The sequence below is a fragment of the Psammomys obesus genome, unplaced genomic scaffold (assembly GCF_907164565.1).
Source record: "Psammomys obesus unplaced genomic scaffold, mPsaObe1.curated_primary_1811, whole genome shotgun sequence".
Classification (NCBI taxonomy): domain Eukaryota; kingdom Metazoa; phylum Chordata; class Mammalia; order Rodentia; family Muridae; genus Psammomys; species Psammomys obesus.
In genome coordinates, this window is record NW_026585686.1 from 13,157,876 (window position 1) to 13,181,767 (window position 23,892).

General features: G+C 37.4%; 1 protein-coding gene across 5 annotated transcripts in view; it reads left to right on the forward strand.

Annotated features, from left to right (window-relative positions):
• The window catches only part of Ptprd (protein tyrosine phosphatase receptor type D), a gene marked incomplete in the record, with an annotated part of 2,622,804 nt that overhangs the window by 2,543,415 nt on the left and 55,497 nt on the right, over positions 1 to 23,892 (forward strand). For all 5 annotated transcript variants that reach the window (XM_055629942.1, XM_055629950.1, XM_055629948.1 and 2 more), the window contains 3 exon segments: positions 50 to 225; positions 17,988 to 18,107; positions 18,617 to 18,771. In XM_055629942.1, the coding sequence (XP_055485917.1) occupies positions 50 to 225; positions 17,988 to 18,107; positions 18,617 to 18,771 (451 nt within the window).

Genomic DNA, 23,892 nt, shown 5'->3' on the forward strand with positions numbered 1-23,892 from the left:
CCTCCTGTGAGTTTTGCCTCCTGGTTAAATAACACTCCTTGTTTTACAGGAATCCCAGGAAGTGACTATGTGAATGCCAATTACATAGATGGCTACAGGAAACAAAATGCCTATATTGCAACACAGGGATCTCTTCCTGAAACATTTGGGGACTTTTGGAGAATGATATGGGAACAACGGAGTGCCACAGTTGTCATGATGACAAAGCTAGAAGAAAGATCGAGGGTAAGGATGAGCATCTCCTTCTTCAAAACTCCTTTCCATTGTCTTTGTGTTGTGTATGACAGTCTATTCTGAAGCTGCTTTTCCCCTAGGGTAGCACTTTTTAACAATCAGTCATTGTGAATGGATGTCAAAACCTCAGATTGAACTATTTCTCAAAATTCTTCTGTCCATCCTGTCCACAGGAAAAATTCTGCACATCCTTCACTTGGGTCTAAAAAGGCTGAACCCAGCCCACAAGTACGCTCTGCAACCTTCTCTGTTCTCTGTCAGACAAAGAGAGAAAGAGAGAGAAAGAGAAAGAGAGAGAAAGAGAGAGAGAAAGAAAGAGAGAGAGAGAGAAAGAAAGAAAGAAAGAAAGAAAGAAAGAAAGAAAGAAAGAAAGAAAGAAAGAAAGAAAGAAAGAAAGAAAGAAAACAGAAAAATAAACCTAAATATTTTTTAAAAGGAAATTCTCACATTACAATAGTCATGGTTGCTACAGAGAAAATGAAAATGATATGGAGTATATAATCAATTTGGTTAGAGAAAATGAATATTTGCTAAGGAAAAGAACCCATGGAGATTTCTACCCCTATGTACTTCCAACAGTTTTACATCTATGTATAAGCTCTAAAATTCCTTGAAAAGAACTCATACTTAAATCATTCAAATTAACTCAGAGTAACCAGAGAATGATTTGGTTTTAAACATGGCTGAAAAAACACAGAAATGTATGGATGGCATTTTGCTAATTTAGGTTCTTACAAATGAATAGATTTTAATAACAGGTCACTGCTTTTTAAGGTCTAAGAGTTTCTGCCACCATATGGATCTAACATTACAGTCCACCACATATTAGTTAAATACTTTTGGTTTGGAAATCTAAAGTAGCATATAGCAGTTCAACATATTTTCTAATGAATCTGCAGCTTCCATATGTTGTTGATGAAAATCGGGTTTTTCCTTGAGAAGTTAACATATAGGTCTCCAGATACTGTCACTGAAACATGGGGACATTCATACTGACTTTGAGACCTCAGGTAAAGGGGTTTCTTTCTCTGCCTTCAAGCCTACCAAGACAAGCTGAAACCCAGTTCCCCTTGTAAGAGGCAACTGAGATTCTTTGTGTGTTCCTCCATGCTTACTATATAGCAATGTTCTTTCGCCTAGCTGTATCAATGACATGGGAGCTTAAGGCTGCCCAGATAATTTATAAGGTGAAAGCTCATATATATAGGGTAATACTAGAAAGCCACACTGCCTCCTTGAAAATCGGAAGTCAAGTAGTGTAGTATGGGGCTGCTTTAGCAAACCTAAAAATTAGTGAGATCTTTGAAGATACCTGATTCCATATTAACTGATACAGAAATGTCTATGGCTTTGAATGTAGTATTTGTTTTACATTTTACATGAAAAATCCTGTAAGCATATAAATATACTCAAACCTCAATATAGTCCCAACCTAAATTATTCTTAGTTATATATGATATAATAATTATAGCAACATTGAACTTATTAAGTGTACTGATATTTCATTAAAACCCATTTTATGAAAATGATAAAAATGATTGCTTCTATAAACTTTGCTTTTCCTTTGAATAAACTGAGGCTGAGAAAATTACTGAAAGTCATATTGAAAGCAAGGTTAGAGAGAGGAATTGCAGACCAACATTCTGACCCCACAATACACATCCTTCTCATTGGGCCATACTACCTCTGACATGCCTATGAAGTTAGGAAGCTGAACTTTTCTATTACAGCATGCATGTAAATCTCTCCTACCAGGTCTGCTCTGCCTAGAGATACCAGCTAGTAACAAGCAGCCATTTGCAAAAGCTGTTTTCAGTAAAACACACATTTTTATCTTGACACTGCAGGCCTTCATTAAACTATGCACAGAAACTGTTTTGAAATAACCAAATGAAATTCTGCCCCCTTTCTTCCTAATTGCTTCTAATAATAAAGTTAGTTCTCCCTGGCTCCCCTGCCACCGCGACATCTGATGGTAATGAGCAGTTCCTGGCAGAAGGTATTGTGACTTAAATACCTGCCGTTTATCTTTTTGTTGCAGGCTACCTTTCCTTCCCCTTCAGACAGAGGAACTTATTTGGAAGTTACTAAATGAACCTTTGTTTGCTCCCTTCATTAATTACTCTTTGCTCTTGCGAGTTTGGCGGTCTGCTTTGTTAAATGGCCTAAGGAGGTCAATTAAATTGCTGTCCTGCAATTTTTATTCTGTGGTTTTTCAGCATGTTCCCAAGCATGTAATGACCTGCATTGACTAGTAGGCAGTTGGGCAGTCTCAGTCATAATCTATCTGACAAGACAGATAGGTCCTGACCCCCAACATCCACAGCCCTTTGTTCATCCGTTCTGCATATTACAGCAGGACTAGGTGTCACTAGGCAGAGTCAAGAGAGTGCTAGTGGCTCAGATGATCTCATGTGTTTGTCTATCTTCCTCCTCATGGCTTCCTACTCCACCTTTCTGGGTCCAGTTGTTCTTCCATCGACACTAAAAAGAAAAGAAAAGGAATGGATTCCTGGTATTTCAACAAGATTGTGCGTAGAATTTTATAAAACAATGTTATGGATAGTGGTTAGTTCTTAAGGGGATATATAGCTTCACATTTTAGGAATATTGTGGACTCTTCGTTTGACCTGAGAATTCAAAAGAATTCTTTATTCCCAACATTCAACCTCAAAGCAGATATTGAACTAGCCTGGTTCTAGGCTGATCTGTGAAATGTCATTATGAGATGAAGGCTCAGAATTTCAGTTATACTTAACCCATTTCATTTGTAGAAACACATGCATATGTGTATGTGTGTGAGTGGGTAGGGGTGTTGTACATGTGTGAAAAAGGATGTCAGTTGTAGCGCAGCAAGACACACTCAGAACTGTTACCAGCAGCTTGAGAAGTCCATTTGTGCTTTTGGGATCTCCACTTAGGCAAAGTCCAGTTTTTTTTACTTTGCCACAGGAAACAATTTCAGGATGAGCCAGTGTGAAAGACAGTTGTAGTTTATTAAAAGATAATTAACAGATTTAGTAACAAGGGTTCATAGAAATGTGACATGCTCAAGTACATGTATGAGCTTCTCAAAGGCCTTGAGTAGCACTAAGGAGCTACTAGCACTTGTGTAGCTATATATGCCATTTTGGTGGCTCTTCAAGTTGCACCTGAAATGGTTGATAGGAATCTTTCCTGTTCCTTCTAGTAAGTGAAATTATAGGGTAGCTCCAGATGTGCCTCTGATGGGATTGTAATCTGATAAAATAAAAATGAAATGGGTCATAAGGGCTGTGCAAGATGATTAAGATATATTTTTTTATTGTAGGAATTCTAGAAAATTACAGGTTTACAGCTGCTTTGTTAAATGGAGGTCAATTAAATTGTTGTCCTGTGATTTTTATTCTGTGGTTGTTCAACGTGTCCCCAAAGGACACAGAGGATTAGTAAGTCCTTACACAGGGTTCACTGCTATTTAACATTCTTATTTGAAATATCTTTACATAAAACAAATATGTCTCTATGTTGGCCACATTCATAATATTCTGAGATTCTTTATTGTAAACAAATGACAGGGCTCAACTTGAACAAGAAGTGAGGGGTTCTTCTCCTTTTCCATGTCTGTATCATGCTCCCCAGTGTTTCTATCCTGCCTCATGACTACTTTGGAAATGAGAATACTTATATAATGAAAAAGAAAGGGAAGACATCATGCAATTGCACATGGAGACAGCACCATCAGAGGAAAAGATACTTAAATGACAACTTATAGTAGTCATACTTTGCAGACAAATATCTTGACCTCAATCTCAACTCTAGGCTTTCCTTATAGGTACATGGAAGATAACACATAACCTGGTCCCTCAGAATCTCCTTGGGTTGGATTATATGCATAGGCTATAACAGTGTAGCTCTTGTCTTTGTCATAGAAAAGTTTCAGGATGAAGGCCTCAACTATAGTTTAGTTACAGGAGTGATTCCTATACCATTGTTGCTTCAAGATTGGATTCTACCACATTTTGTTTCCAAATGAATTTAGTTTTTCTGCTGTTAACAGTGAAGCCTGAACAACTTCATAGAGCCACTGCACTTGTTAATTTCTATTCACTATACCTGATGGCTCATCTCTGAGTTGTTCTCAACCCACGATGGAACACAGACTACTACTTTCTTTTGTACTAGCTTTCCCTCTGGCCATGCTCTCCAGAATTCAGATCTTAACAGAGTAAATTTGTTAGTTCTGCAAACAGATTAGCAGAAGACATTCATTCTCTTCTGTCTCCTGCTTTTATGGCAAGATGATACAGTATGAAAACCATTATTAATACAGGCATATAGCAATAGTTGTCACTAAAGATAATATGAGCCACATTTCTGTTTGTTTCAGTTTGTATTCCCTCTGCATAACATTTTCTTACTGGAACTGATTTGTTTTCCAGCTTTCTGTTTTGTCTCTGTCTGCTTCACTTTCACTGGAGCTTGAGGTTTACCAACAGTCCTGTGACCTTCAGAGTCAAGACCTACGCCAGACACAACCTATGCCCGATTGTTTGTGCTAGAAGTCTCACTGACCTTTTTGATAGTAAATTGGCAGTTGTAAGCATTTAAACAGCCCAAAGCAGCCCTTATAAGAGTGATGCTGTCTGGGATTCAAGTTGTTCAAGTTAAATATTTAAGTTCTTTGATTTTTCTCATGTATTGAATCTACTCATCTCAACCAACTGTGGTCTTGAAAGAATCCTAGTCTTTCATGAGGATATTTATATTGTGTGTGCCTATAATCATTTTAGCCTCATTTCCTAAAGAAACTCAGTGAAGAATGTTTACAGTTCCAGGTTGCAGTCTGTCATTACCTGAAAGTCACGTTTGAAGTATCTGTCACGTTATACCAAGAGTCAAGAGCTGAAAGTAATATATATATTCACTTTTCCCACTTTTCTGTTCCGTACTTCAGGATCTGCTGCCTGATCAGGGAATGGTGTGGGTCTGTCTATCTCTATTAATATGATAAAGATGATCTCCTATCAGAAAGCCAACCTGATCTAGAAAATGCCCATTAACACTTTCTTCAAAGATAATTCTAGGTTAGATAATTCTAAGTTGTATCAAACTGACAAAACTAAGCATTATCATGCCAATACTGAAAATAAAGACATACTAAAGGCTGCTTCTTAGGAGTTTTACTAGGGTAAGTTAAACAAACAAACAAAGGACTAAAATCTAGGGGTTTTGACAATATAATATGATAGCTGCCTGAAATACACAGAACAATTTAAAACCACTGTGGAATGTGCTATGATAAAAGATACTGTGGGTGAGTTTTATTCCAGTTTCCACTGAGATTGCCAAGTCCTCTCAAGTTCTGCATAGTTCATTGATTCTCTAGCAAGTCATTTTCCTGCCCTAGAATGTGGTTTCTAATTGTTTCCATGTTTTGTAATATGCCAGTAAGCACAGGGATTGGTCTGGGCAACCACATGGAGGGAAGAAAATCTTTGGAAAAAGTGAAGCACTGTTACAGTAAAACAAATGCAGCTGGCATTTTTACTGCAAGGGTGTCATTTGTGGGTGACTGAGTGCGTTGGCAGCTTCTCCCAAAGAATGAGTCTCCAAGGTAGGATTAGCCAAGGTGATTCCTGGCTCAGGAACTTCCTTTATTCATGGGATTATTGTCTGCTTTTTACCTTTTTCCTTCATCTGTGTACTTTTGGCTGTCGGTCTTTTATTTTTATTTACCGTCATGAGAGAGATAAGACAAAGGCTGTAGAAACTTGCTTAGGGACTGCTTGAGCAGCCTTTCTGAGTGTTAGAGCTGAAATATCTGTAAAGAGGTTTAGAGGATATCTATCTTCTTTGTCTCAGCAGCCAGCCTTGGTTCATTGCTGATAGTTAAAGGTGTTGCTATTGATACTGTCTTTTCTTATAGTGGGAACTGACTGTGTTAGATAGAGCTGTTAAGGTGAGACTTAATGCCATTAATATTAGAGATACGAAGAGAAATTCTGACACCCAATAAATGAGTCATGATTTGGGTTGTCAACTAGTTTTTAAAATGTAGTCCTAGAAGTGAAGAATTCTACAATTTCAAAATATCTAAATTGTATTTCCCATTATCACATATAGAATCAGTAGATAACACCCATTACTAGGTCAGATAAAATGTTTTCTGCAACATGACCTTGTTTGTTGCTTAGGTCAGAAAATAGGAAAATCCCCTTTTAACTAAATTTTGGTGTGTACATTAATGAATGGCGATCAGGCACTGTCAAGGCATGGGAGACTCTGCTGATACTCAGTCCTCACTGAGTTAGTATTTCAAGGGAGTAGCATGCCAAAGCTGGATATTTAGTCAGTGGACTGCTTCTAACCTAGTGACCACTTACTTCTCTAGTCCCTGAGTGTCATTTTTGTAAACATTTTCAGGAACCAGGGTGAGAAGGGGACGTGTTCATATTTAGGTTTGTGACTTTCAGAACAGTTGTGAGCAAGAAGCAGTTAAAAAAAAAAGAATCTGGTTAAATTTTCTCTTCTTTTCTTGAAAAACAAACCTTGAGCTTGTTTTCTAAGCCTGAAGTTTTTCGGGGTTAAATCTGACAGGATAGCACGGAAGATTATAAATGGCCGTGTTATTGTTTTCATTGTTGTTATCGGTTTTGGAAAGCCTAGCCATGGCCAGTGGCAGACTAATTCTTGGCTTCTCTGGTTGTCAAGGTTCAGTAAGTTTAATGGAGAGCAAATGTTTTCCAAATGCCAGGTCTGTGTCTTCTTCCAGATAGAACTGGAAGAGCTAAAGGCCTTGAACATTTAATTTCTCAAACCGTAGCCCAAACCCTGCCTATCTAAGGCAACAGAAACTGCTTTTTCCTTAAGCAGCGTTGGGAACAGCGGCACAAACATTGCCTCTGGAGAGTGTGTGATGTATGGGATTGTTCTGAAAGTGGTGAATCGCTAATGTAAATGGCACACTGGCAACAAAAGGTGTGATGCTTATGTTGGCAACTGAGCAGATAGATGTCTGAGGCGTTATCTAGCAAGTTCCATACTCTTGCTGTCTTCATGTCAGTGTCAGATAAAAGAGAAAGAATGTGACCAGTTCCTGGATACTGGTTTGCTTACCAAATTTCGTACTTCCTTTCCCTAGTCTTTCCTTAGTCTTCCCTTTTTATAATGCCAGCCTACAAATTCTGGCCTAGAGTCAGCTGAAAGACCGACAATACATGTAAAAATCTACAAAGGCGAAGGGGATGTAATAGTTCCCAGTGACTGTACAAAGCCTTTCTGTCACCACATTCATGTATAGTATTCTCAACTAGGTTAGGTTACTTAGTTTCTATGCATTATAAAGCAATCTCTTTCCTGTCAATATGATTCTAGCATGGGTAATGTTCAGTTAACCTGAAGTGTATTTATAGCTTTGTAGTACCATCTCTGTTGGGTAGTCTACAGAATTTATTTTTGGATAGAAGTAATAAGTCAGTTAATGAAACAGCTTGATTACTGGGGTACTTGAATGTACCTAGTTCAAAGGCTATGGCCGGACCAGAGACAGAGTTGGCTGTGGGCCTACACTCCTGCTCCTTGTGAGGGATTAATGATGAGATCAATACTCAAAAATGCCAACAAAACCTATGGGAGAAATGTTAATATCTAAGTGGTATTTGATATAAGAGTGCGATCTTTTGGTTATAACAAAGTGTCTGAACTTGAGCTATGGAGCCTATCTGTTTAAGGGTATAAGTCATTGGCAAAGCTCATAGCAAGCCCTCTGTATCAATAGCTAGTACATACATCAAGAAGTAAAGAATGACTTTTAATACTTGACAAATGATTAAGAAAGTTTTAGAGTGGTTCATGAACTGGTAAGCCATTTTTTGACATATAATTTCTATTATCTAGGGAATTTTTTTAGCTTTGTAAGTATGAGAGGCTGTAACTGCATTAGTGTCTAATGATTTAATGTTACTCACTTCACATTTGTGATGGCCTCTTAACCCTCACTAAAGAGTACTCTGTTAAACAGGGAATTACACAAACTTTGAAACATTGGAAACTATATGGCCAAATTTCATAGTTGAAAACAAAGAATAACACTTGATGAAAAATAACCAAATCATGGAGCAAAATATTAACCAAATATGGTATTAACATAGTACCAAAAGAGTTACTATAACTTATAAAATATTTTAATATAAGTTATAAAATATTATAAAATATTTTACAACTTATAAAAGTTAATGGCTCAATATGTAATTTTTCTCTACACTTAAAATATTCCCTGTTCTTTATGTGAAACTTTTTTTTAATTCAGGTCCTCTTATTAAATGAGTATTTAAAAATGGAGTACAAAACTGGTTTCATTTATGTTATATAGTACTTCTCTGCTTGCTGTCTACTGCTGGTAGAATATCCTGACTTCAGCAGCCACCATGGCCACAATTGTTCAATGTAGATTGATGTCACTTTTAGCAAGTTACAGTACCTTAAATATTACTGCATGGCTACTTTAACTTCTTCTTTGGCTCTTTAACTCTTGCCCTGTATTTGCTTCTCAAAGTACCCTGCAACAGATGGATTTTAGAGCAGGGATGCTAAAACTCTAGGGAGGAACTGTTTGGTTACAAGTGGACCTCAGATGGTGTGCCAAAATTAGTAAGTCTTTAGTAAATTGAAATGAGCACATTTCATTTTCAGAAAGTGATAGGCTATCTAAAAAGAAGTCAATCTAAGCCATAACATTCCTGATTATAAAGCTGGCTACCTTTGTTGGGTACCACAATGTGCCACTTCTAAGACAATCCACGTTGAAGTGACCATGAGCTAGAATGAAAGTCCCTCTATAAAACAGGGTACTTTAACCCATTATACTAACACCTACCACATATGCCTAATAACAGGCACTTATGATATTTGTTGTTGTTGTTGTTTGTTTTTTTGAAGTTTGAGGATGGTTTTATTAGAGTTTAAGGGAAAAACAGAAAACAAAACAAACAAACAAAACCCCAGAAGTACTGGCTAGCTGTAAGCCTCAATTGTTGCTTAGTGGAGGGGGATGGGAAGAAAGCAGACCATTCTTTTTTTTTGTCATTGCTTTATTTTTTCATTAATTTATTTAATCACTTTACAGCCTGATCTCAATCCCTCCCTCCTTCCTCTTCCTCCCCCCAGTCCAACCCTCAGACCCCTTCTTCCACTCCACTCCTCCTTTTCCTCAGAGAAGGAGGTTCCCCGTGGGTAGCAACCCACTCTGGCACATAACAAGTCTGAACAGCTACAAAAACAGAGGGTAACATAGATTTCCCATTTAGGGCTGAGCATTTCTGTCTCTTTTATTTTCTGTAATTTGACCAGTTATGGGTCTCTGTGTTAATCACCATCTACTACAAGTAGAAGATTTTCTGATGAGAGCTGAAAGATGCATTAATCTATACTGTCATTAGGAATAGGTTTAATACTATCTCCATTTAGCAGAATAGTAGTAGTACATTCTGCCCTAAGGATTATGACCTTTTTAGCCAACAGATTCTTGGCCCAATAGTGGCACCGAGGATGGATTTTCTTCTTGTGGAGCAAGAACTCCATCCAATAGGAAAGTGATTGGTTGCTAATCACCCATGATGCTAATGCCTCATTGCAGCACTGTCCATAATTCACTGTTACTATCATTGCTGTAGGTCTCAGGGTTTACAGCTTGATAAGAATAATGATAGCTTGAATTCCCAATGTTCTATGACTCAAGTAGGCAGTATCTTCAGCAAGAGAGTCTTTCAAACAAGTCTGATGGATAATCAATAGCATTGGCAACAAAGGGTCTATGAGGCATTCCCTGGACACCAAATTCAAAACATGGGATTTTTTTTCATCAGCCTGTAGTAGCTAGTAGAAACAGTGTCACCCAATTAAAGGGCAACTCAATTTTCCCTTTCTGTCTCTGTGTGTCTGTGTGTCTGTCTCTTTCTCTCTCTCTCTCCCTGTGTATGTGTATGTTAGATAGTTTTCCATGTGATTTTTTGAAAGGCCTTTAATATTATTGATCCTTCCCTATATTATTTCCTCTACCAAGCCTTCTCCTTATCCCAAGTTAACGCTTTCTATTCTATTATTCCTCTTTAACCCTTTATACGACTGCAGTCTTTCTGCCTCCCCTCCCCCACACCTCAACGTTAAATCACTCCCTTACTTTTCCCAACCCTGGGTCTCTTTACTTACATACTTTGCTGTATGGGTATTCCAAATGGAATACACATATTTGATGATTCAATTCTGACAGCCATAGTGAGAGAAAAAAAATGTGGTGTGTGTCTTTCTAGTTCTGTGTTATCTCATTCTCAGACTAGTCCATCCTTTCACCTGTGAGTTTCCTTACTGTTTTTTAAGATGAAAATTTTGTATTTTATTGGAAAAACTACCGTTTCTTAGAGCCTGCAGTTATTTATTTTATGATGGTGCCAATTATGTGATTACTGTGAGTGACCTTTTTTGTTTTTTGTTTATTTGTTTATTTTTGGTGTGCATTCATGTCTCACTGTGTAGTCTTTTATGGCATGAAACTCACTCTATAGATTAGGCTGGCCTCAAACGCTCAGAGACTAGCCTGCCTCCTCTGCCTCATGAGTGCTGATAATGAAGGCATGCATCACAACTAATACGACCTCACCCAGCAGGTAACTGCTTTCCTTGAAACGTGTTGAATTTTGAGATTTATATACAATGATACCAGTGTTACTAGGTAGGGTAAATCTTCCATTTGAGTATCAGCTCAGTTCTTCCACGTTAAGTTATGGAATGACTTGCAATACCTATGAATTTTTTTTAACAACTGAGTAATATTCTGTTGTATAAATATGCCACACATATTATTTATATTTCATCAGTTGATGGACATCTAGGCTGTTTCCATTTTTCTGCATTTTGGGAGTAGTATGGGAAATATGTCGGGAGTAAGATAGCTGAATCATCTGATAGATCAGTTTCTAGCTTTTAAGGAACCTCCACACTGATTCCATATTGACACAATAGTTTGAATCTGGCCGGTGATAAACAAGAGTTTCCCCTTTCCATCAATGCCAGATATTGTATTCATTCTTTTTTATCATATACATTCCTGGATAAGATGAAATCTCAAAGTAGTTGATATGAAATTTCCTAATGGCTAAGGATGTTGAACATTTAAACAAAAGTTTTTTTTCATCCATTTTTAAGAACTCTCTGATAAGATTCATGCCCTGTTTTTAATTATTCATTAATTTTTGATTTTTTGAGTTCTTTGTACATTCTGAACACTAACCCTCTGTCAAATATGTAGCTGCTACAGATTTTTTTTCCAATGTTGTAGACTGCCTCTGCCCTTGAATTATGGTGGGTTTTACTATACATAATCTTTTTAGTTTTATTGGAGCTCATCTATTAATTTTTGGTCTTAATATCTGTTCTATTAGTGTCTTGTTCAGAAATCATTTCCAATTCTAATGTATTCCAGTATATTCCCTACTATCTCCTCTGTCATATTCAGGCTATTAGGTCTTATGTTGAAATCCTTCATATATTTGTAGCTGAGATTTTTGCAGGGTAATTTTTTAAATTTATTACAATTTATTCACTTTGTATCCCAGCTGTAACCCTTCCCTCATCACCTCACCATCCCGCCTTCCCTCCCTCTTCTCCACCCATGCTCCTCCCCCAGTCCACTGAGAGGGGAGGTCCTCCTTCCCCTTCATCTGACCATAGCCTATTAGGTCATAAGAACTGGCTGCATTGTCTTCCTCTGTGGCCTGGTGAGGCTGCCCCCAACCTCAGGGGGAGGTGATCAAAGAGCCAGCCACTGAGTTCATGTCAGTGACAGTCCCTGTTCCCATTACTAGGGAATCCACTTGTAGACTGAGCTGCCATGGGCTACATCTGTGCAGGGGTTCAAGGTTATCGCTATGAATGGTCCTTAGTTGAAGTATCAGTCTCAGAAAGGACCCTTGTGCCCAGGTTTTTTGGTTCTGTTGCTCTCCTTGTGGAGCTTCAGTCCACTCCAGGTATTTCTATCTCCCCCTTCTTTCATAAGATTCCCTGCACTCTGCCCAAAGTTTGGCTTTGAATCTCAGCATCTGCTTTAATACCCTGCTGGGTAGAATCTTTCAGAGGCCCTCTGTGGTAGGCTCCTGTCTTGTTTGTTTTCACCCTCTTCGATATCTATCCCATTTGCCTTTCTGAATGAGGACTGAGCTTCCTCCTTCTTGCTTAGTTTCTTTAGGTGTACAGATTTTAGTATGTTTATCCTCTATTATATGTCTAATATCCACTTATAAGTATATATCAAGTGAGTGTGTCTTTCTGCTTCTGGGGTACCTCACTCGGATGATATTTTCTAGTTCCCACAATTTGCCTACCGATTTCATGATTTCCTTTTTTTTTTTCTTCAATAGTTTTAATTTTTTTACATTAATCACAGGTTATTTACTTTGTATCCCAGCATAGCTCCCTCCTTCATTCCCTCCCATTCCCACCCTCCCTCCTTCATCTCCTCCAGGCCCCTTTCCAAGTCCACTGAAAGGGGAGGACCTCCTCCCCTTCCATCTGATCCTAGCTTATAAGGTATCTTCAAGACTGGTTGCAATGTTCTCCTCTGTGGCCTAGCAAGGCTCCTCCTCCCTTGGAGGGGAGGGGAGAGGTCAAAGAGCCAGCCATTGAGTTCATATCAGAAATAGTCCCTGTTCCCCTTACTAGGGGACCCACTTGCTGAATAGTATTCCATTGTATAAGTATTGAGATGAAGATCAGGTTTCGCTGTTCTACCTGCAACTATTCAGTTTAATCAGCAACTTCCATTAAAAATTTGAATAGGAATAGAGAGAATGTACATCCTTGTCTTGTTTCTGATTTTAGTAGAAATACTTTGAGCTGTTTTGCATTTAGTATTCTGGAGGCTATGGGCTTTCTATATATTGCCTTTATTATATTGCACTATATTTCCTCTATCTCTATTTTCTCCAAAACTTTTATCATGAGTGAACATTTTCTTTTGGGAGGGTTAACTTAATTAGGGTTACTATTGCTGTAATGAAGCACTATAATCAAAAGCTACTTAGGGATGAAAGGGTTTATTTTGCTGACACTTTACTTCACAGTCTATTACTGAGGTGAACTGGAACAGGAATCTGGAGACAGGAGCTGAATCAGAGGCCATCAAATAGTACTACTTACTGGCTTTATCATCCCATTGGCTTTTGGCACCAGGGACAATCAGCCAGTGGGTGGAACACAATGGGCTGGACCCTCCTATTTCATTCACTAATTAAGAAAATGCCCTTTAGGCTTTCTGCAGCCCAATCCTATGGAGACATTTTCTCAATTAAGACTCCCTACTCTCAGATATATCTAGACTATGTCAAGTAGACTTAAAACCAGCAGGACACTGGAATTATAAAAGGAATTTGGAAAGGTTATTTTTTTTTATTGGTTTTTATGTTGGTTTGTTTTTTTGGTTTTTTTTTTTTTTTTTTTTTTTTTTTGGCTGTGAAATGGTTTGAGGAGGAGTGTTAAACTTTGAAGGTTTTTTATAATTCTGCATTGAATGCCTCTGGCCCTGGAATTGTTTGTTTTGTGTTTTGGTTAAGGGATTACTGCTTCTCTTTCTTTCATTGTATATATGGATCTTTTCTTTTTTTCCATCCAGATTTAATTTTGGTAGGTCCTATAAAATCTAGAGATTCATTAGTTTGGGGGATAAAACCTAAATTTACAAACTCTAGAGTTAAATGACATTATGAATCAAATGACCGTAATAGATATCTACAGAAAACTCTACCCAAACCATAAAGTGTACACATTCTTCTCAACAGCTCAGGAACTTTCTCTAAAATACACTACATATTAAGACACAGAGCAATTCTCAACAAAAATTAAAATATTGAAATTATATCTGTTGTTCTCTCTGATCACAAAGGAACAAAGTTGAATATCAACAGCTATAGTCAATACTGAAAACACACAAACATATGGAAACTAAAGAATATACTATTGCCGGGTATGGTGGCACACAGCTATAAATAATCCTAGTACTCCAGGAAGCAGAGGCAGGTGGATCTCTGTAAGTTCCAGGCCAGCCTGGTCTACAAAGTGATTCCAGGACAGCAAAGGCTATATAGAGAAATCCTGTCTTGAAAAACCAAAAAATTAAAAAAAGCCATACTATTGAATATCAAATGAATAATGGGTGAAGAATGAAAAAAGAAAGAAAAATTTAAAAGTTCTAGAATTGAATGAATTTGAAAGCACAACATACTAAATTCTACAGATCACACTGAAGAAAGACTCAAGAGGAAAGCATTGTGTGCCTACATTAAAAAACTGAGATATCTCAAATTCATAATATAATGATTAACCAATTGGTGTGCTCTTCCCTGGCGAAGAGCATTTCTTCCACTCTCAGCCTTCCTTAACTGCCTCCAGATCCTTATGTAGGATTGCAGCCTCCAGGGTGTTCCCTGATCCACTTTAGCATTTCTATTGCTGTTGGCCTTCTTTAGTTCATATTTATGTAGTCTTGTTGGTAATACATTCTGGATGTAACTTCAGGCATTACTAGGAGCCTTGGTCTCACAGATCACTTCCTGATCCTCTGGGTCATACCATCTTTTCACCACATTATCTGCAATGATTCTTGATCTTTAGGTTTGGGAGTTTTGTTGTAGATGTATCTATTGAGATGGGGTTTCCCAAGTCAGCATTTAGATTGGTTGTGGTTTTCCATAATGATCTCCATCTGTTGCAAAAAGAAGTTTTCTTTATAAGAGGTGAGAACTATACTTATTTATGAAATTTTCGTGGTAAGTTTTGAAAACATACACGGAAGTACCATTACACTAATTGAGAAGCTATGTTTACATATTTAAGAAGCATGCATGCATAAACATGTGTGTGTGTGTGTGTGTGTGTGACAACAATTTATTTTAAAAAATAAGCCATGAATTAGAGAGAAAGGATAGAGGTATGGTATGGTTTGAAGGGAAGTATGGAAAGGAGGGGTGATGATGCAATTATAATATCAAAAAATAAAAGAAATATTAAATAAAAGCATGGTTCACCTAAAGTCCTTATACAAAAAATATTAAATTGCTCTGAAACACCTGTTTTCTCATAATCTTATACATCAGACTCTAATATTGAAGTATAAAATATTTGCATAGTATAGGGCTAAAAATGAAAGCCTTCAAGTAGTAATTATCACCAAACATAAGCTCTCAACCCTGTGGAACCAGATGAATTCTGTGAAGGCCACACTGAGAATAAGTCAAAAGGGAAGGCCTTTCTGTGTGTGAGAAAGGACCACCATAGGAATATATTGTTGTCATGGCCCATTTGACCATGGGGGAGCCTCTGACCCCATGCTGACACCATATGTGTATATGTCCACAAAAAGTATTTTATCAAATTGGTGTCTTTTTCACGGTTTTAAAAAATGTCTTTGGCCTAACATTTGTCGGCTTTTTTGTATGAATTATTGTTCCTTATGTAGTACAGTTCCTTTCAACTGTAACTTTGGTAAATTTCTCAAGTATGGTATGGCTTTAACAAATGGTGAGAGGTCTTAAGTATTGTCCTTGAAGAAGGAACTTTATGTTTTTTTTTTCTTTGAGTTACAGCCTATGATAAAAATAAAAACACTAGATTAGTCTCTAAAAGTGGAAAACATATTGAGTATTTTAATACTATTGTAATTCATTTTTTTTTCATCTGAATTGGAAGTCCTTTTGTTTTGTTTATTTACTCAAGTAAGTGATTTTGTGTGGTCTAATAGTTGAGAGAAAGGCAGTGGAATCAAACCTTCTGAATTCAGTTCCTGCACCCCAAATAGATAGATACAGAGAAAAGTGTCTTCCTTTTCTCTCTTGTCAATAAAATTGTCTAGTGGGTGTTGCACTCGTTTTTAAACTTTATTTTATTTGTGGAATTTAAGCCTCTATCTCTCATCCACTAACCCTTTAACTCTAGATAAAAGAGGGAGGGTTAGTAGGGAGATGGGGCACAGACCCCTTTACTTATTCTGGCTGTTTAGGGTCGTTGGGTCCTTTTGGGGCTATACCAATTTCCATCAACAGCAAACACAGCAGTCTCCTCCAAACTGCTGCCTTGAAACGTGTTTGGTTTTTTTGTTGTTGTTGTTTTGTTTGTTTGTTGTTTTGTTTTTGTTTTATGTCTGTTTCCTCCAAGTTGTTTCCTTCAAGCTGTTTCCTCCAAGCTGTTTCCTCCAAGCTGCCACACCATCCATTTCCATCTCTGGTCTCTCCAAACTGAGACCCCTTCTCTTTCTGGGCTCTTGTCTTAATATCCCTCAAAGTCTGAGACCATTCCCCTCTCTGCTACAGGAGGCAGGCTATTATCAGCTGGCAAAGAGCATGCCCCACAGGAGGCAATTATCAGTTGTGGACAATGAAAAGCTAAACTAAAGTTTTAGCCCAATTAAAATCCTACACTTGGGCTTAAAACAAAAACATATTTGCATAACATAATTGAGTTTTAAAAGAAACCAAAACTTCCATTACAAGTGGGTGAAAACTGTCACTCTTTAGAAGGTCTTGTATCTATGTAGAAACAGCCTGAGTGCCAGAGGACACAGACGCAGTGCAAACCAAACTGCAGTGTTATTCACAGGATGTTGCTAGTATTTCATTAAGCTGAAAAGTGAATAATTATCTAATAATTCTGTTCACTAGACCAAAAACTTTTAGCAACTGTGAGAACAATGCCTATTGCCTTTGTGCAGTTTCCGAACCATACTTTCTATTCTTCCCATTTAAAAGAAAGGATGTGCTTCCTAATGTGCACCAGTGCTCCTCCCTCACCTTCTAAATGTATTTCCTTCGGTCACAGTGAGAGAGCACTTCCACTTTTCTTTTCTCTGTGGCAGAATGGGTAAATATTTTCTGACCTGTGACCTCACTGGAAAATATAATGCCTTCATCAATTTTATTATGCCTTTTGCTGCACAGTGGACACACAGCAAATCTGAGGCTCACTGCAAAGTTGAAAGTATTCTTTGTCACATCCAAACTAATTGGGTTGAGTAGTTCTTACATGGACTGTTCCACTCCACATGGAAATAGTAGGCCATTTATCTTAAATAAATGAATTGTACTACTTAAACTACATTGCTATAATAACCCTCTAAAACCACACTTAAAGAGCAGACAGATTGTTCCCATAGATGCTACAGATTTCATTTGCTTTGCATGCAAATACCATTTATCTTGTATTTTAAATAACGCTTATTATGTTGTATATTACACTTTGATAGATTTTTCAAATTATTTCTACTTTTCTTTAAACAAGTATAGTTGTAAATTGTGAGAGAGCATTGTGTAATAGTGTGTGCCTGTAAAATCCTGATGGATGAACACTATCTAGCCATTTGGTTTAAATGTCTAAGTATAATCTTTCTGATGTGAATCATAGTGTCTATGCAATAACAAATATGTTTTCCCCAAGTACTCCAAAAATTTCAAATATCTCTGTCCTTATTTTATTCAGCAACAGTCTGCAACTTATTTTTCTCCCAGAAAATTGAATCTGTTACTGCTTAATATTCCTACCAGTTTTTAAATGTGGTTTATATTGGCATCAGAGCAGCAATTTACATATTTTGGGATAACAAGAATACATGCCAGAAAAAAAGATCAACATAAAATGAAATACAGAAAAGCTGTTTTCCTTCAACAGCAACTCAAAAGGAAACTAAAAGAAGAGTTGATGAGCATCTGGCCTGAATCTGTCACTTCTTTCTTTAGGTGAAGTGTGACCAGTATTGGCCCAGCAGAGGCACAGAAACCCATGGGCTGGTCCAGGTGACACTGCTGGATACTGTGGAGCTGGCTACATACTGTGTCCGGACCTTTGCACTTTATAAGGTTTGCTCTTTGTCTTTGTTCTCCTGCCCTGTTCCTCCTATTATTTTAGAAAACCAAATCCCGTAAGCCGTCACTTAAGTCTAGGTCCCACTGGCAACAGGAAAGAATGAAATCATTATGGAAATGATTTATCAGGAATGAATGAATGATCATTCAGCCCCTTTTCTTCTGGACTAGTGTTTTGTCACTAACTATGAAACCTGTGCTCTGCAGAAAGGTTCTCCAAAATAGAAGAACTATTTTTTTCTGTAAATAGACAAGAGCACTCCTGATGGCTGCAGTCAGACATCAGAGTGCTTCTCACTTGTAAAGCTCACTTGTAAAGCTTACCTGCCAGAGCAAATACTGGGCATTTAGGGATAGCTCAGAGCTTTGAGTCTCCAGGTAATGTGTCTTCAAAAGCTATACCCTAAGAGAAAAGAGTTGAGACAAGATGTTTAAGTATTATTCATAATTACCAACTAAGGGGGCTAGAAATCAATATCTGATCCAGTGTTCCTGTGTCACAGAATGGTTCAAGTGAGAAGAGGGAAGTGAGACAGTTTCAGTTCACCGCCTGGCCTGATCACGGCGTTCCGGAGCACCCCACACCTTTTCTAGCTTTCTTACGAAGAGTCAAAACCTGTAACCCTCCTGACGCAGGGCCAATGGTTGTACATTGCAGGTAAGGACCATTGATGACACCTGTTTTCTTTCCAGCCAAAAGGATTGGGGTAGAAAATACAAGGACAAATTATTCTATGTTGAATGTTCTCTTTGCAGCTTGTTGATTCTGAGAGATCATAAACATCTTCATTTCAATAGTTCTTGCTAATGGAGGCCTGTACTGAGATCAGTAGGTCAACCTTGATGGAAAGGCATTATGCTGCTGGACACAGTCTGCCCCCACTGCTTTCACTTTGGTGCAAAAATAAATAAATAGATAAACATAAAGTTAAGTGTGTATGTATGTGGCCATAAAGAAAACAGAGAAGATTAAATGTTAACTTTATAACTAGTTGTTAAATTTTACCTTTCTATGAAAAAATATTCTTTAAACATATTTTTATGAATTTTTTAATGGGATCTTGAAGGCTGGATTAATATAACATTTTTCTGTATAGGGAAAATGGAGTAAAATGTAGTGGTGCAGCCATTCAAGCATTCATGGAAAATGTGTTAGTATTAAGATAGATGCATTGTATCCATTATTAATATCACTTCACATACAAAACATACACTATCATGATCTTTTAAATGTATGTGATTCTTTTAAATATATTTGATAAGAGACCAGCAAGTTGTAAGAAGTTTCATTATGTACCTTAAAATGATGAGTTTCTCTTGAAATGTATAATTTATACCTTTGCCCAATTCTGACTGTCATCCTCTATATCATCACAGTGTTTGTATGTGTAAGTCTTGGTATAACTGGTACATTTGAATATTCAGCTTATCTCCTCCAGATCTTCTTAAATGTCCCTAGTAACAAAGTATTCAGTATGCCATGTTAGATTCTATACATTCTCTATCACTGGACATATTTTGTTCTGTGACACTACACGAATGTGTTCATGTAATTTCACAATAGCTCTTTATAATCTAAGTGATTCAAATGTTTCCTTGAACAAAGGAATCAAATTAAAGTGTGGAAGTTTAAAATATAAAGACAAGAAAAATACATTAAGGACCTACTTATATCATAAATTAATAGCATAATTTAGGCTACGTACTATAGCATAATATAATAGACCCTCAAAATGGGACCTTTGGTAAATACAGCAGAATGAAACCAACAAAATTGACCTGATTGTCTACCCTTCAATGGTAAATGTTAAACAATAGCCTAGATAGTTCCGGATGAGATAGCATGCCTCCTGATAGAAGCCAATAATAGAACTAACTTGTTTTTGTGGCTGACACATTATTATTCCAAAACCTCTTCATGAATGCCTTTTTTTTATATTCCCAACAATTTTTATGTTGGGTTAAAAGAAGTGTAAGAGAGATGCTGCAAGATTTGAGTTGATTACAAGTAGCTTAGGTGTAGTGTTCTACTCAGCCATGTTATTTGGTTCCACCTACTTCACAAACAGAAGAGAGACATCCAAGGGTTGTGTATTAGTTGCCATTTTCTACATGATTATAAACATGAAATAATTTTTATTTATTTGAACAATGATTATATGTAGTGAAAGCCAAGTCGTAGTCTCCTGCTTGTTAGTTTGAGAGTATACTCTGTGCCTTGCAATAAACACCATTTAATAAGCCCCAAACACTAATGCTGCTGGTTGCATGGTACCCCAGAAGGCACAAGATAAATTTGGTTATAAAGATCATCTGAGCAGTACACAAAACATTTTCAGATGGTGAAGCAGGAAATTTGGTTTCAAAGGAGAAATGCTGCTCTTATAGGCCTTGTACCAATAAGAAGCACAACACACACCTAGTGATCATGCAAAAAAAGAAAAAGAGAGAATTGCACATGTAAAATAGCAAGGACAAAAATGTAGGAGAAAATAATTTGGGAGTTTCTACTGAACAACATATTGTGATTTACATTACATTAAAATAGCGGGAAAACTTGATCCCTGGATTGTCACACTTGCCATTGAAGTTGAGTTCAATCCACAGACTACACATAAAAGCTAGGAGAGAACTGAACTTCAAAATTGTCATCTGACCTCTACTTACCCACTATGGCTCATACATTCTACCAACCCTCAAAATAATAAATAAATGTTGGGTTTTTTTTTTTTCTCTAAATTTGTGCTGCCATTTCTGTAAACTAATGATATAAGAAAATGGGTAGCAAAATGACTGAGAGCAAATGGTTATAAAAACTTTTTTAATTAAGTTGAAACTGAGAAAAGATATTTTGAACCTGTTATCCAGAAAGACACAGTCATTAAGTAACCAAGTGGAACTGTTCACCATGATCATGTAACAATCATTAAGTATTCCTGGATGTCAACACTGAACTTCGTGATTAGGTTTCTCTTATGATATGGCCAGGATGTTATTCTGTATATAAAAGAAGCAGTGATAACTCAGACCAACTCCAACAAACCTACCAAATAGAACCAGAAAATAATGGAAAAGCCAAAATAGTCACATTCCCCAGAGGCTCTACTTTGTAATGGGTGGGCTGGAAGTAAGAAAAAAAAAAGCCTTTGAGTTAATAGAAATTTTAACAATTTTTAGAAAGGAATTACCATGCTAGGCTATTGAAACAAGTTTACAAAGGTGATGTTAACAAGTCAAGTAGAAGGAGGTGGGGACAGCAGGAAAAGGAGGGAGAGGAGGGGGAGAGAATGCTTCCTGCCCCACCTGCAGAGAGAGGAAGAGGTACTAGAGATAGCTCTCCTTCAGAAGGAGTGCCACTGTCATTAGAGAAAGGCTGTTCATTATTCACCAGCTTTGCGCTTTGGGGAAATTTATTGAATTTCCCTTCCTTTCTGTTTATAAATATGCCAACATTATTCATAGTGGTAAGAACTTGATGATGATGGAATGTCCTGTCATGAAATGATTTGAAAGTGTAAGAATATGAAATTATTAATATATTAATATATATATATATGCACACGTGAAACTCTAGATATGAAATTTCAAGATCTAAACAATTATAATTACATCTTGATAATCAGATGTTAACATATATTCAAATAGTTAGACTGCTTTTCAAATATTTTTAATATTTTCTATCATTGTAAATTCACCAGATTTTCTTAGTAATAGAGACCATTTTAATGGTTCAAATTAGAGAATGTGAACTTACAGCATCCAGTCTTTTCTTATGGAAAATTGAAAAGCATTTAACTTTCCAAATGATGTTGTTAAGGACACAAGGAACTTCACACTGGAGTTTTAAGTGCCTTTAAGATGAAGTCTGAACTTTATGTTTATTGCTATCATGGCCCTGTATGAAGAAAGTTGGTTTAATGTGGTTATCTGACATAGAAGTTATCTTTTAAACTCTGAGCATATTCTATAAATTCTATCTTCTTGTATAAAAAGACTATAAGAACCCATTTGGTTTAGTATTTGGTTCATGTTAACAATGAATTAAGTTGAAATGAAACTGTAACTACATTGAATCAATTTTAAACCTTTGAGCCATCATACTCTTTAGTTATATATTTTGATATGAGAAGTGTAGATTTTCTTCATAGAAAAATATATATTCATTTTATGAATAAATAGGAAGGGAGATGGGATCAACACTCCAGAATTTGTTTTTTGAGTGAAACTATTTAAGAATAAAAGAACAAACCTCCTGAAGGTCATGCAAATCTTTAAGATTCTTCATTTACTAGTCCCCTGATAGGGGAGGACCTCTTTCCCTTTTATCTTGACCTTCTATCTTATCAGGTCTCATCAGGACTGCCTGCATCATCATCCTCTGTGGCCTGGGAAGGCTGCACCCTTCCCAGGGGGAGGTGATCAAAGAGCTGACCATTGAGTTCATGTCAGAGACAGCTCCTGTACCCCTTACTAGGGAACCCACTTGGTTCAACCAGTGGGCTTCCTTTGAACAGGGGGTCTAGGTCCTTTCCATGCACAGCCCTTGGTTGAGTATTGGTCCCTGTGGGCCTCCTTGGACCCAGGTATTTTGGCTCTGTTGTTCTCCTTTTTGGAGATTCTGACTCCTCCAGATCATTGTATCTCCTTCTTCTTCCATAAGGATTCCAGCACTCTGCCCAAAGTTTGGCTATGAATCTGAATATCTTCTTCAATACCCTGGTGGGTAGAGCCTTTCAGAGGTCCTCTGTGGAAAGTTCTTGTCCTGTTCCTTGTCTTCCCCTACTTTTGATATCTATCCTGTTTGCCCTTCTGAATGAGGATTAAGCATCTTCCCTAGGGTCCTCCTTGTTGTTTAGCTTCTTTAGGACAATAGATTTAAGTATGTTTATCCTATATTATTAAAAGGGCACAGGGGGAGAAGAGGGAAGGTAGGTGGGACTGGGAGAAGACAAGGGAGAGGGCTGCAGCTGGGATACAAAATTAATAAATTGTAATTAAATTAAAAAAATTCTTCATTCAATCCAGATTCTAAATCCAAAACTAAAAGAATCCTGTGCCAAATAATCATTAATAATGTCTTAGAAATACTAATAGGCCACTAAGGGTGTTTCAGTTTAAAAGTCACATGATAGCTAGCTCAGTTGGTCAAGTGCTTAAATAATAAGCATGAAGACATGTGTTCAGTTTCCAGAATCCACACTGTTGGGCTTTGAGGCAGGTGAGTCTATGAGGGCTTGGTAGGGCTAGCTTGTAATTCCAGATGTGAGAACACAGAGAAAGGAGGATCCTGGAGCTTGTTAGCCAGCCAGTCTAGCCTAATTGGTGAGCTCCCAGTCAATGAGAGACCGTGTCTCAAAGGAGGCAGATCAGATTTCTATACATGATTTTGAAGTTGTCCTCTGAACTTCACACTCAAATATGTATTTACACCTACATACACATGCAGCCCCCACACAATATGAAAATGCACACATGTATATCAACATGTATTTTTAATTAAATTTTTATTTTTATATTAATTACAGTTTATTCACTTTGTATCCCAGGTGTAGCCCCCTCCCTCATTTCCTCCCACTCCCTCCCTTGTTCCCTCCCTCATCTCCTCCCATCCCCCTCTCCAAGTCTACCAATAGGGGAAGTTCTTCTCCCCTTCCATCTGACCCTAGCTTATCAGGTCTCATCAGGACTGGCTGCATTGTTCTCCTCTGTGGCCTGGCAAGGCTGCTCCTCACTTGGGGGGAGGGAGGGAGTGGTCAAAGAGCCTGCCACTGTTCATGTC